Genomic DNA, 15,167 nt, shown 5'->3' with positions numbered 1-15,167 from the left:
TGTAACACTCCAAAGAGAAAGGAAAACTTGAAATCGCATCATATGACCCCTTTAACTGCAGGCACTGCAATACAATCTCTATGAGTTCCGGGAGGGCTAGCACTAACGTGCTTTCGTCATCATGCGTAACCTTAACTTGTGCAAGGATTGGTGGGAACAGTGACTATTTAAAAAATTTAAAAACTATTTTGAATTTTAACAACAAGAAAAAAATGAAAAACGACTTTAATATCTGTGAAAAAAGATTTTGAATTGTAGCAACAATAAAAAATGAAAAACTACTTTAATATTTTTATCAAATGTGAAAAAATAAGAAAAAAAACGAGAAAAAAAACAAAAAAAGAGACGGGGACAGCTATGCCAACTCAAATTCAGTTGTCGGTTGAACTTGATCGAAATCTTGGCGAACGTTTCCTCAGCGCAGATGAATCGTCGTCGTAGCAATAAGGATAAATTGGCAATTAAAGAATTACAAGACCAAAGACCAAATTTAAACATCAAACATGTATCAACAAAGGGCGGGAAGTCGTATAAACAGGGAGGACGTGGTCCTGCTTTCAACGAGAGAGTAATTGATCGCTTTGCTGCTTTGAAAGAGAGGCGAGCAAAATTTCAATATTAGTGAGTAGTGTGATATAAGTGAGTAATGTAAGTGAGCAGTGTAATTTGAGTAATGCAAGTAAGCAGTGTAATGTAAGGGAGCAATGTAATATAAGTGAGTAATGTGATATGAGTAATGTGATATAAGTGAGCAGTGTAATACAGATGAGCAATGTAATATAAGTGAGTAATGTTGTAAATGAGCAGTGTAATATAAGTGAGTTGTGTAAATAGTGATTTATGTTACTTCAATTATTATTAAACTGAAATTGAAGTAAAAATTTTTTGGAAAACCACATCCTGGCTTCAGTCTTCATTTGCTGCTGAATTGTGTTAACACGCATATAGAAACATAAGGAGAGCAAGAGATTGATTGTTAGAGTCAGTTTATTTTTAATTAATACTATAGTAGTTCAGTTTCCTTTACATCTTTAACTAGCCGTTAATTTATCAATTGAATGGGTGACCTATCCTCATTAATCATGCAAGCATTTGCCTCCCCTGAGAGAATTGGCAGGAGCCGCCACTGCTTATCAGATTTATTATTAAGTATGATTTTAAGACTTTTTAACAAAATATGGGAGACAGAGAATTTGCCAGCAGATTGGAAGCATGGGGTCATAGTGCCAATAGCCAAACCAGGAAAAGACCATTCTCAGCCAATTAATTATAGACCTATTGCGCTGACATCAAATTTATGCAAACTTATGGAACGGATGGTTATGAACAGGTTGACTTATGTGATTGAAAGTAGAAACATATTTTCAGCATGTCAAAGTGGATTTAGAAAAGGGAGAAATACGATGGATTCAATATTGTGTTTGGAAGCTGAAATTCGAAAAGCTCAAATTAATAAAGAGGTGCTTGTGGGAGTCTTTTTTGATGTAGAAAAAGCTTACGATATGTTGTGGAAAGAGGGGCTTTTAATGAAATTGGAAAGCTTGAGAATTAAATCATACACAAATAGAAATTAAGTTAGCTTTAAGTAAAGCTGAATTCAAGAGAGTGATATCATATGTCATAAGTAAGAAGTGGCAAAAGTTATGGAATAATGGGTCTAAAGGAAGACATCTTTTCCAGATTCAGGAGTGTGTTGGAAATGAGAGGAAAAGATACGGAAATAGGAAGAAAGATGTCATCTTATCAAGACTAAGAATCGGACATACAGCATTAAACTATAGTCTTTATAAAATAGGTAAGCATGAATCGGGAAAGTGTGACAAATGTGGAGAATTAGAAACAGTGAAACATATTCTTTTTGAGTGTTCTGCATATGAAAGGGAGAGATTTCAATTAATTCAAGAATTAGGATGGCTGGGAGTTGATAATATTTCTTTAAAAGTATTGTTAGGAAATGGGTCGAGGCAATCAAGAGTGCAAGAAAATATGTTTAAATACCTGAAAAACACAGGAACAATAGATAGAATCTAGGTAGGTTTTTTTTTCTCTGTATTTCTTTCTTCCAAATTAATGCACACTCTGTGGAGTGCGCAGAGCACTCCAGATCAGTAGGTGGCGGTAATGCACCTTTTTCGCTGGTTTGCCAAAATGATCCTGAGCTAAATGAAGATTAATGTCTTGGCGTATTATGTGTTTATTGGACCAATCAGATAAGAGTAAATGGAGTCAGCGAGAGGCTCATTTGATTGGCTACAAGAAGGAGGACCCGCCCTCCTCCTCACGCTTGCAACACTCAGTCAGTGAGAGAATCGTGCCAAAATTGTAAGCGCATCTTATGTACACTTCCACAACTCTTACCCTGCGTATGCAAATATTTTTGACGTCATTCTACCTTCATAGAAGTAAAGCCGCCGACAATTAAACTACAAGACTGAAGATTACCGTGTTACAGGAGTTCCGCTAGCTGCACAGTGGACGAGTGTTCGGATGTTTGCTACGCCATTCGTTTATCAGCTGTTTTTGAACTACGCGGGATTGGAACGCTGTAACATTTGGCGCTTTTCCACTGCGTGGTACGGCTCGGTACGGTTTGCGTTTCCACTGCAGTTCAGTACCGCTTTAGAGTGGTAGGGATTATTCACATGTCGTTATAATAGTTTCGCCGCCTCTACTACCACAACTCCTAAAAAAAAAACTTTTTCATTCAGCGTTGCCCCATCAAGCTCTCGCTGGATCCGCTCCTCTGCTATCAACGAGAGGAACGTCTGTACTTCCCCAACAGACAACAAAACTTTTTGGTTGTTAAAAAAAAGGTGCGCTCGTTCAAAACAGTTGCGTTCGATCCTTTGCTGGCTGTGCTAATTTAAATTTAGCGGTTCTTTTGTGTTTGTGTCGCAAGTTCAGTGACGCAGGTAGTGACGATTCTCTCCGGCCAATCCGTGATCAGCAGAGTTACACGTCACGTTTTGGTAACGGTACGGTTCACTTGTAACCCCAACCGAAGTGGTACTAAAAAAGGTACCAGGTACTGTACCCAGTGGAAAACCCCCCAAAAGTGAACCGTACCGAGCCGTACCGTGCCGTACCATGCAGTGGAAAAGCGCTTGAGTGAGTTCGTGTTGTCTTGGCTGGACCTCAAATCCACTGTCTGCGTTGGACTCCAGGTAGGCCTTGAACAGTTCATTCATCTACCTTAACGAAGCTATCTAATCATCAATGACTCTCGGAAAAGATGGGTCTAACAGACATCTAACACACACAAAAATTGTTGTTCCCATGAACCCTCCATTTAAGAACACAAACATTCAAAAGAGTCATCAGAACTGTTGAAAGAACCATATGTTGACGTGTTATGAATTAATGCGATGTGTGTTATGTTGGGTTGCTTCAATTAAGGACTTTGAGACTTGATGCATTGAAGTACTGTGTCGGGATATTTACCGATGTTGTCTTGATATCTATTGATGACTCATGTATTATTCTAACTGATTTGAAAGACGTTTGTGATCCTTTGATGCTATCCTATATGGTGAATTAATTCATGAGATGGTTTATTTTTGGTTGTTTATTGGTTGTGTACTTTAATATGCTTTGAATAAGCAAGGGATATTGGAAAAAGAAATAAGCCCCACTTTGAGTTAAATAAAAAGGTGAAAGGAAAGAAAAAGACAGTTTTGCAATTGTAAGAGTGCAGTTATTTTGTTTTGTACTGTTCTGTGAAGTGTGATTTGAGTTATAGGGCATAGCTAGAATCACTACGTCACAAAGTGATTCACATTTCACAAACTTACATGTAAATGAATTATATAAAACTATAATGTCAGTACACAACAGTTACACAAATGAATTGGACCAATCAATGCATTTATTTTCATTCAAAGGGATAGTTACCAAAACGATTCCTTAACCTTTGGCTCCTTCTAGTGGGCAACATTAATATCAAAGCTTTCAGTTGAAATGATTTAGAGCTGTGGTTATAATACCAAAAATACGATTATAATAGTTCAGGAGGAGAACAGCAAATTCTAAACCTGGGGTTGTCAACTGATTAGGGTTGGAGCTAAACTCTGCAGGAAAGTGGACCTTTAAGACTAGTTTTAGAATTTGCTGTTCTCCTGAGCATCAGAATTTCATACATCTATAATAATTGCCCCTCTTTTTGGTCAGAAGTTACCATGTTAACATTCCTTTGTTGTAACAAATTAAATAAAATAAAAAATAATTTCTACCATCACCTTTTTACTGTTTATACTTTTTGTAACCTCTTATTTTCCTAAATGGATATACTATATACATGAAACCAAGAATGTTTCCTCGGAATAACTTTTTATGCTGAAGAACATGTTGAATGATTTAAAGAAAATTAAGACGAGATCACGAGAAAACAAGGAAGAAAGAAAAAAAATTGTGCATAGGCTCTTAGGGCTACAGCAAAGACTATAGAATACCCAAGACGTGTCACTCGTATAGTTTTGAATGGGGAAAAATGCAACGCTCAATATGGCTGCACTCTAGCCCACTGTGTGTTTCGTTGTGAATGCGAAACTACTTTGTTTGGCCTTCCAAAAGAGGACACGACTAGAAATCAGTGGTTAAGTTGTATTTACAACACTGTTCCAGAACAGTTCAACCCAAATATTCAGATGTGTCCAGTGCATTTTATGGAGGACTGTTTCCTGATCCTGGTAGAGTAGACTACAATGCCGGCTGTAATGACTCACAGACTGTAAGTATGTTTTTTTTATATTCAAAGAATTTGTCACTGATGATTCAAATGCGAGTTTTGCACAGTGTAGAGTAGCACTTATTGTTTGTCATTTCTCCGATCACAAATGCAGACATGGTTTTATGTTTACGTGGCGCAATGCAACGCAACGCGTAAAAAGACAGTATAAGTCATTATAATCCGTAATTATGTCCCCACTGGATGCAACAAATGCCTAGTTTATAATGGGTTTTTAATGCTTTTGTCTCGTCGCTCCGGCCGGACAGGACATCATATGGTAAGGGCGTAACATTTCCATCACACGCTTGAGGTATTCGGCCAATCACAACGCACTTGATAGCTGGCCAATCAGAGCACACCTCGCTTTTCAGACTGATGAGCTTTGTAAAAACCTACGTATTTCAGAAAGTCGGGGCATAGAGGAGAAACAATAATGTACAATATGTGGAAAGTGTGTTTTTTGAACCTTATACCACAAACACATTTCATTACACCAAATACACAAAATAATGTTCTTTTTAGCAACATCATATGACCCCTTTAACTAAGAACGTTTCGGGAAACGCATATTACCGATAAGGTACAGCTTAAGGTATAACTTAAGAACAACGTAGCGTTAAGAAGGTTTTGGGAAACGCAGCCCAGAAGGTACACGGACTGGAAACCTACGCTGCATATGTTGCGCCCCACACTGGGGCAAGCTCCGCAGCATACTTCCAACCGACAGTCAAAGCGGTATTATGTCATGAAAGTGTGGACTCCACACCCTTGTGGTGTGAAAACCACAAGGGTTTTAGGTGCAATTTGGGACAGGGCCAAAGACTATAGAAATGCAGTGTTTGTATTGACTGTAAATTTGTTGAAATGATTGTCATGTACAATGAATAATTTAATTCATAATTTTGTAGATGTAGAGTTTAAATTTTTTTTTTTAATGTAGAAAAGTTAAATCGCCATCTTGTTCTGACCAAAGTGACTTAAACGCACCTGACGTCGTAATTACGACTTGTCAACTTGTAAATACGAACTTCCCAGGAGGACTTGAATGCCATTAGTTTCAGCCTTGATTAAATTCACCTGTAACTTTCTAGTAATCCTGAATAACTTGATTAGAACATAATACATGTCTTCATCGCATAAGCCATGATGGAGGAGTTCCTTTTTTGCCTTTTATATGGTAATTTATGATCATAGTAGCCTTATTAACATGCACCTGTTGTCAGGGATGTAAAATACTTGAGTAATTTTACAATTAATTATTTTTACTCAGTAAATTATTTTTCAATCTAAATAATTGATTAATAATGATTTGATCATTAATTAATCTATCAATTGCAAATAATTATATATCAATATCAGATGAACACAAAGGTTTAATGCAAGTGTATGAGACCACTTCAAAAACCACAAAAAAAGTGAACACAATGGTAAAGTTTAAAATATTAGTGTTTTTCTTTAACGTGGCTATCAATTTACTTTGACATTGATTTATCAACAATCATAAAGATTACCGTTATCTTCAGTTTGTGTAGTTTTTAAAGCATAATCTTTGGACACTTCTATTATATACAGAGAGATGGATCATTTTTTTTTCTAAAACCCTTTGTGTTCATCTGAAAAAAGAAAGTCAAATACTGTACATATGGCATGGCATGAGGGTGTAAAGTATGGAGGATTCCTTCAAGGTGTGTGTGTGTGTGTTCCACTGTGCTACATTTGAATTGTTGTATACACTAGATGGATGTGTTTGACCTGTGCCACTGTAAATTAATTTTAAATAAAATTAATTTTAATTTATTGGTTATTAACATTATTAATTAGATTTTATTTGTCATCAAGGTGACTATAAACTGTCATTTAGTTTTCATTCGTTTTTGATTGTTCCCAGGTGTGTCTTGTTATATTGTTAACCTCATGTGTATGTAAACTCCAGGGTTTTTTTTTTTTGGTCAGGTCTTGTCCTAGGATGTTTTGTTTCCTGGTTATTTTTTTTATACTGCATCTGGATCCTGCTCTCAGAGTTTTCATCTCCGAGTTTCACGCAGCATTACAGAGACATTGAAGAGGTTTATGATGATAAAAAGGAACCCACCACATACACACACATCAACCAGCAAGTACGCATAATTTCTCACAAATACCCACACACAGATTTATATACTGCAAGGTAAAAAAATTAATAATCAAACTAGCTTTTTTTTTTAGACTTCATTTTTAGAATTCCTCATTGTTACAGTGTGTCTTCTTCAAGATGAGTTCACATAATGTATATTTTTAAATTTTAGTTCATAAATGGGTAAAATAGGAGGAATTTTATGTTGCTTCAGTCCTAGTGTCCATTTACGGAAGAGTATTAGGGCCAAGCAATAATAAAAAAATAAAACCATCTCGTGATTAAAGTCATTATAATGCGAGATTAAACTCGTTAAATTTCAAGAAAAATGTCGAAATATAATGTTGAGAATTAAATCATTATTTTTCGAGAATAAAGTTGTTGTTTCGAAAAAAAAATCATTAAATTAAGAGAAAAAAAGTGGTGTTTCAAGAAAAAACTCGTTACATTTAGAGAAAAAAGGTCGAAATGAAATGTTGAGAATAAACTAATTAAATTACAAGAATAAAGTAGAAATAAAAGCTGAGAATAAACACACTCGTGTCATGTTCATTTTATCTCGTTGGACGGCGTTAGTCAGCGTCTGCAGTGGCGTAGGGCATAGAGAGTGATGCTCGTGGATGAAGTATATGATGCGATCGACCAGAGTTCGAATCTGCCTTTTGCCAAACTCTCTCTTCTTCCTTTCTTCATTACATATCACATTGGATGCTATTTACACTAAGTGAAAGTAGATGCTATTTACACTAAGTGAAAAATAGTGATATATTCTATTTACACTAAGTGACAACAGCAGCATTTTAAGCGATGTGCTATTTACACTAATTGAAAATAGCAGATCTTTGCAATAAGTGTAAACGGTAATTAGATGCCATTTATACTTAGTGACAGATATTGTTTGCACCTCAGTATTGTTGTACATTAACAGGATGCAATAATATCAGTGTAATGATTTGTAATGACCGCCATGGAGTGTAAATGATTTTCTTTATTACAATTATTAAATAGACGCTGCCTTATTGGTACAACAAAGCCAACACACCTATAGCCTACCTACACCTAAACCTACCCAATTAATACATCATTATTAAACACTCATTAGGCAATTGATTTCCACTTTTCCGATGTGATATGTGATGAAAAAAGGAAGAAGGGCGAGTTCGGCAAAAGGCGAGTAAGAACTCTGGTCGACCTCATCATATGCTTCATCCATACGCTCTACAACCGGCGCCACTGCAGACGCTGATTAACACTGTCCATTTAGATCAAATGAACATGACACGAGTGTGTTTATTCTCAGCATTTTATTTCGACTTTTTTCTCGAAATGTAACAAGTTTAATCTCATATTATAATGACTTTATTCTCGAGAAGGTTTTATTTTTTATTATTGCTTGGCCCTAATCCTCTTCCGTAGTCCATTGTAGTGGACAAGAAATAAATCTAATAATAAAAAAAAACCTCTTAAGGGGTTGGTTAATGCCAATTATGAGTCAAAACTGCAGAATAGATATCTGGAATTCATATTTTGACTAGTCGATACTAAATTTTGACACGTAGAGCCACGGCTTATAGTATGTGTGACTGTTGGGACATTAGACCCCTCTATCTGGGCCCCTCTAAATAGGTGTTTTGAGCGTGGGGATGTATATCAGATAGCAAAAACATAATAAAAGGTACACTTGTAAAAGAGTGCACTTAAATCAATTACTTGGTGTACTTAAAAGTATACTTTAACACTTTATTTTAGAGTGTCCTTATTACACATTACATGTACTTAGTAGTCAAGTCACCTTTATTTATATAGCGCTTTTAACAATACAGATTGTGTCAAAGCAACTTTACAGCATTAAATAGGAAAATAGTGTCAATAATGCAAAATGACAATAGTAAACAGTCAATTTTCAGTATAGTGCAGTAATAAAAGTATATTATGAATAATTGCAATAAAAAAATTACGAAATTACATATACATTGGGCTAAAGTCCAAAAAGCACTTTTAATTTCAACTAATTCCATTTACTATATATTTAAACTATAATACATTTTAATTAAGTGCAAATAACATTCTAAAAGGAGTACTTAAAATGAGTACTTAAACTTTTATTATAGTAATATTTAATTAAGCCATAGCAAAAGTAGTATTTGTGTATGTTGTCTATCACTGGATTTTAAGGATATTTTTGTTCACTCTGTACAATAAATAATTTTGGGACTGCATTGGTTCACAAAGACCTCTCACTCACCTGCTCTTGGTTGTTGAGGTTGAGTGTGTCCCAAATGAATTCCTGTGGCAGTGAGAATGGCTCTTCTCGAACACTGGGCATCTCTGACTCTACTGGTCCGTGTGATGTCACTTTCTCATCTAAAAAAGAATGAATGCCGTTTGTTAGACATGCACACAGTTTCTACATGTTGATTCTACCTGTGCACTGTGCATCATACCTATTTTAGGGACTGGCTGAGTATCCCAAAAGCGGTATGTGTGTCTCCGAGCCTCTTGTAGGTTCTTTGGAGGCCCATGACCAAAAGAAAACAGGTGTAGGGCTTTCTGAATCTCTTGTTGCTTCTCCTCAGAAAGAGAGTCCAGCTGGGAACAAATTCAACTGATAAGAAACAGGTAAATATACTCATACTTCTCATAAAAAATATCATGCATATAGATGATCAGTTACCATTTCAAAAGGGTCTTGTGGCCCCTCTTTAGCCCATGTTTGGCCCTTGTGTTTCTTTGTCTTCTTGCCTTCATCTCCCCTGTCTTCCTCTAAGCTCTTTTCACTGTATAAAAACATTACAATAAAATAAAATAGAAATAAAGAGACAAAAATTATGAATAGATAGAGCACTTACAGATTTTTCTGCTCAGCCATGAAAGTGTTTTCAGGTATTAGAGCAGCAACAATGTGATCATTCAGCTCTGTAGTTTTGGGTGTTTGAGGAGTAGGAGCTTATCTTAATGTGCAGTGAGGGCAGGAGGGAGACACCCAGCCTCCATCATGAGTATCCACCAATCCGTTGCCTTCCACACCCTCATGCAGTGATCCCTTATCTTAGTGCAGCACTTCAGGCTGGCCTTCAAAGCCATTAATAGAAGAGTTTAAACCATCAAACATAACGTTTTGCAAGTAGTTTTAGTACCTTTACTTAGGGCAATATTAGTTTCCCCTCATCATTACTTTAAATTTCACGATTATTTTTCATCATAATGCCGTGATTTAAAAGTTTGTTGTAAAACAAAATGTTGTAAACTTAGTTTGCTATAATATGCAAACAGAAGCCCCTAATACAAATTAGTATGATTCTGCAATCCCGGAGACTGCTGTCAGAGAGACGCCTGTCCCGCCAGATCCAATCACCACTCCAGCATGGTCCCAATGACCTGAGTATTAACCGGGTTCACCTGTCACCCATTAATTATTCCCACATATAACCACCACCTCTGCACTCACTCAGTGTCTGGTCTTGAGTTTGCTTTAGCACCAACTCCGACTTCCCTCTCTTGCAGGGCAGCTAACTCTCACGCATTCAGCGTGAGACTCACGCAATTGACACTTTTCTCACGCCACACGTCCATTTTCTCACGCAGTGAAAAGCACCCTAATGCCGAGTTCACACTGCACGATTTTTAAACTCGCCAGATTGCCGTTGTTTTCACACTGCGTGACTATCTGTGGTAGCATTCAGTTGCTGCTGTGTTCACATTGCACGATGGATCGGCGACGGGGTTTCACACTGCATGACTTCACAATAGGAAGAATCGCCGACAGCTCTGTCTGGTCCGCAAACTACGTTTCACAACAAAACACACGTGAGAAGTGATAAGGAAATAACGCGAGAACCTGTGTGCCTCAGACCGGAGTTCTCGAGCAAGACTGTAATTATTAAAAAAAAAATAAATATCCCGCAAATTGTCTGTGAGCTGATTTCTAGCTACAAGGAGGAGAAAAACAGATTATGCAGGAGGGAGATGCAGGGAACAGGGATTGGGTGTTCTGCAAAGACAGTAATTTTGCAGTAACTGTTATGCTGATGTTGTGGCTGGTCACGCAAATGTTTGTGCTTGTGTCTGTATGATATAATTGTTCATAGGCTATATCTATTAAAATACTGATATTCTGGTCTATAACTCCTCCCCGAACTTCCCGCTGCCCTATATCTTGGTCTCTCATTGGCTGTAGGTCATCGCCGATGTGTTTTTCAGTCAGAACTCATTTCACACAGTGTGATTGTGAATCGCTGACAGCTCCAGATATTTAGCATGCCAAATATCTCACAGGCGTCGGCGACATATCGGCAATTCCCTCAGATCGCGTCTTTGATAATCAACCCTCTGCGCACACCTTGTAAATATAATCGCCATTGGCTAGTACATTTTTTTGTTTACTCGCCAGACTGATATACTATTTTTCTCTCACACACACACACACACACACACGCATTTACTTGGCTATCTAAATGGGGACATTACGTAGACTTCTATTGTTTTTATATACAGATAGTTATACACTTTTTAACCTACACCCACCCCTACCCCTAACCCTACCCCTCACAGAAAACTTTTTGCATTTTTACAATTTCAAAAGTAAAAAAAAAAAACTTTGTTTACTTTATTTGTATAACAGTTTTCCAAATGAGGACATCCTCAAATTGAGGTTTTTGCCGATTTTGTCAGGTTTTGCTCCCTTTTTGGTACAAATTTGTCCCCAAAATATGGTTAAGTAGGCACACACGCGTGAACGAGCACCGATTTGCCTCCGATTTCGGGCATTTGTCGGCGATTTTGCAAAACCTGTCGGCGAGTGAAAAATCGAGCTAAAATCGTGCAGTGTGAACTCGGCATAAGTTGAAAATGTAATAGGATATTGGTGAAATAGATTTGGTAAACGCTCCTGTGCATATTTGTGTTTGAGCTCTGGAGAACGTCAAAAGTTTCTATTTCCAACGTGTTTTTGTAGCGTTGAGCAATGTAGCCAATCACAGGCAGATCTATTGATTTTTGAACACCTCTGATTGGCCATTTGTTCAAATAAACACTAGATTTTGTTCCGCACGCTCGTGAATCCTCTCTGTTGCTACGTTTACATGCAACCAAATAATCCGCTTGTAATCGGTTCAAATAAACACTAGATTTTGTTCCGCACGCTCGTGAATCCTCTCTGTTGCTACGTTTACATGCAACCAAATAATCAAGTTTGTAATCGGATTGACGGCTCAGTCGGACTGAAAAGCCTTCATGTAAACACCTTAATCGATCCGATTGAGCTCGACAATGAAATTTCGATCCGATTGAAGGGGGTGGTTTGTTCCTTTTCTAATACGATTGAGAGTGCATGTAAACACTCGATCATGTGCAATGACGCAGAAATAGCGTAATGACGTATGACGCGCAGAACGAACGGCACTTCCTTTTGAATAAAGTGTTGTATAAATGTGTGTCCTGTCATTATAAAACTCGCCTTTCACTCGGCAACTGTGAAGTGGAGCAGGACAACCTCCCACCAGTCCTTGTTTTGTCTCATCCACAGGCAACCGGTTTTGGGCGCGGGGAGGGGCATTTTTACTGCGTGATTAATATGAGCAGCACGGCACAGCGGTTTATATGTATATTTATCCGTAAATTGATAAATATTAATTCTGCTGTTAAAAACAAATAAAGAAAAAGTGTAGGATATATATATATATTACAGTGGTGTGAAAAAGTGTTGGCCCCCTTCCTGATTTCTTATTTTTTTGCATGTTTGTCACACTTTAATGTTTCAGATCATCAAACAAATTTAAATATTAGTCAAAGATAACACAAGTAAACACAACATGCAGTTTTTAAATGAAGGTTTTTATTATTAAGGGAAAACAAAATCCAAAACTACATGGCCCTGTGTGAAGAAGTGTTTGCCCCCCTGTTAAAACTGTGGTGTATCACACCTGAGTTCAATTTCTCTAGACACACCCAGGCCTGATTACTGCCACACCTGTTCGCAATCAAGAAATCTCTTAAAGCATGATGGGAAACGACTGACTGACGACACAGCTTAATGCTCATTGGTTCAGACAACTGTGATGCTGTGTTCTCTTCTAAAATATTTTATTTTCTATCTGATTTCATGTGATTATGTATTTAAATTATGCATGAATGTTCCCAAACACTATGACAGTGTGATCTCTGTGTGAGATAATGTGATTGTCATATTTCTATAAAAATCTAAAATACATCTTTGTATTAAAGTAAAAATGGATGATAAATACGCCTTTCGTATGGAATTAAATAGCAAGCACTTTGAGTGTCTTGTTCATCATATTTATTTTTATATAAAGGCAACAGAACTGAAATCATATCATGTTAATCAGCAGCACAGCACGTGAGTGTGAATTACGCGATATCTGCCTTTGATCTCGTAGGTATCTTTTTTTATTATTATTATGCCATACATCAGAACAATACAACAAGAAACATTGAAATGTAAAGGAAAAATAGAAAAAGATGAACAACATTAATGTAATGAGTCAGTGCCAGAGGACATTAACAAAATAACTAAGTAATCTCGTAGGTATCTGTTCACTTCGAGAGGTCAGAACTGTCCATCTTGCCTGCTCTTATTTCACTCCTCCCCTCACTGCAGCCGCCTACTCTCGCCTTAATTTCAGGCGAGGCGAGGAGCATCTCAAACAAGCCTATTGTACTGGTATCCTACAGGAACGCCCTTTCACAATTTTGTATCACTCCGTTTGTTCTAGCCGGGTCTGGTTTTTTTTAAATTATTCACTGAGCTAATCATAGAGTACGTTAGTTAATATATAAGAAGAAACGTCTAGCTTCGCGGTTGTAGCCTGTCTATAGGCCTATCCAGCTTAGGCTGTTTTCCCTAAATTTGTATATATACTGTTTGAATGACAGCTTGATAAATCTGCTGGCAATCAAATACTCAATATCGCTACTCATCATAAGTACTTGGTACATTATCAGCGCAGCGGCAGACGTTCAAACTAATATCACGTAATTTATGTCTCTTTGATGATTGGTTGATATCAGGCTAGCCTCCCTTGCGAGGGGTTCTTTTCGCAACACTCCTCAGCGCTGAAAGTGAACAGTCGATGCTGATTGGCTAATTTTTTTTTGCCAACGGAGGCACGAGAGCTCATCTCTCCCCCGGCCTCCCCCTCCCCTTCTCTATCATTAGCGGTTGTAATTACATCAGCAGATTCTGCACATTCACGATAGAAAAGCAGCGCTTTCACGTTATGGTATTACAACTGTGAAACTACAAACAAAAAATACACCTTTTCTGAGACATGAACTGAAATGAATTGTGAATTTTAGTAACATGAAATCGTCGTCCTCCCATTTTCACCTCAAAATTATGGGGAAGCTGTGCCTCCCCTGCCTCCCCCGACGAGCCGCCACTGCTAATAACCTAAATGAAGCAGCACATGCCCTTGATACGAATTCTAAAAGTGATGTATGTTTAACTGTCAACTTGAGCTTTGAATCCGTGGCGGTAGGAAGTAGTTCCGCATAAAAGATGGTTTTATTAGGCACACTGTTGTTTCTTGTTTAATTACACGCATGTTCCGTCGAACTGTTGTATAAACGCAATATCACTCTCGTACTCGAGTGATATTGCACAATATATATATATATTGAATATAAAGTCCCAAATACCCCGCCCCCCCCCAACCCGCAGTGGAAATTCTCACCAATCTCACTCCAAGTTGAACTGAAGTTGGCAGCCCTGCTTTCTTGTAGACTTACCTGTGCGATCTTCATCCAGTCTTCTTCCTTAGGATGAGTCAACTTGTATGTCCTTGGCTAATGAACTCAAACCACCTCTACAAACAAGGTTACAAACTGGCGAAAGCCAATTGATTACAGACATTGGCGGAAATCCCGGGGGGGGTATGGACGGACAGGACCTCCCCATCTGAGGGTTGTCCCTTCCCCTAAAAATAATTAAAAACCAAATTGTAAATAACAATGTTTTATACTTTAATCAATTGTAAGTAGTAAAACAACACAAAGGGGGCAAAAATGCGTTTTAAGTTTAGAAACATTTTGAGTCTCCCCCTCCCTTGCCTCACTTTGGTCCAAATGCCTGCTTTCCTCTTTTACATCACCTACACACACACAAGTCCGGTGAGAACAGTTTACAGTTGTTTTTATGACTGTAAGTCATTCTCCTCAAATGCTATTGAAGTTAGAAAAGTGTATACCAATATCGCATGTAACTTTAGAGACGGTCCCTAAATTTGCGAATATCGAACGTCCAACTTCAAGCCAACGTTATGCCCGTTGTAAAAGGCAGTTTGTTTGTCTGTCAAATCTGACATACACTCA

The 15,167-nt window shown here is 37.6% G+C and overlaps 1 protein-coding gene across 2 annotated transcripts in view; it reads right to left on the bottom strand.

Moving 5' to 3' along the window:
• Positions 1–14,624, bottom strand: part of nmt1b (N-myristoyltransferase 1b) — a 24,326-nt gene extending 9,702 nt beyond the window's left edge. Inside the window, exons 1-5 of one of the 2 annotated variants that reach the window (XM_016452634.1) lie at positions 14,586–14,624; positions 9,689–9,911; positions 9,514–9,616; positions 9,284–9,428; positions 9,085–9,203 (exon numbers count right to left, since the gene is read on the bottom strand). In XM_016452634.1, the coding sequence (XP_016308120.1) occupies positions 9,085–9,203; positions 9,284–9,428; positions 9,514–9,616; positions 9,689–9,708 (387 nt within the window). In that variant the 5' untranslated portion in view covers positions 9,709–9,911; positions 14,586–14,624. Of the gene's footprint in view, positions 1–9,084; positions 9,204–9,283; positions 9,429–9,513; positions 9,617–9,688; positions 10,074–14,585 lie in introns of those variants that run through there. The other variant, XM_016452635.1, reaches the window with a different exon arrangement.
• Between the last annotated feature and the right edge of the window lie 543 nt (positions 14,625–15,167).

This window comes from Sinocyclocheilus anshuiensis, unplaced genomic scaffold (assembly GCF_001515605.1).
Source record: "Sinocyclocheilus anshuiensis isolate Anshui unplaced genomic scaffold, SAMN03320099.WGS_v1.1 scaffold1755, whole genome shotgun sequence".
In the NCBI taxonomy this organism is placed as follows: domain Eukaryota; kingdom Metazoa; phylum Chordata; class Actinopteri; order Cypriniformes; family Cyprinidae; genus Sinocyclocheilus; species Sinocyclocheilus anshuiensis.
Note: the sequence above shows the minus strand (reverse complement) of the source record. Positions and strands in the feature narration are given on the sequence as shown.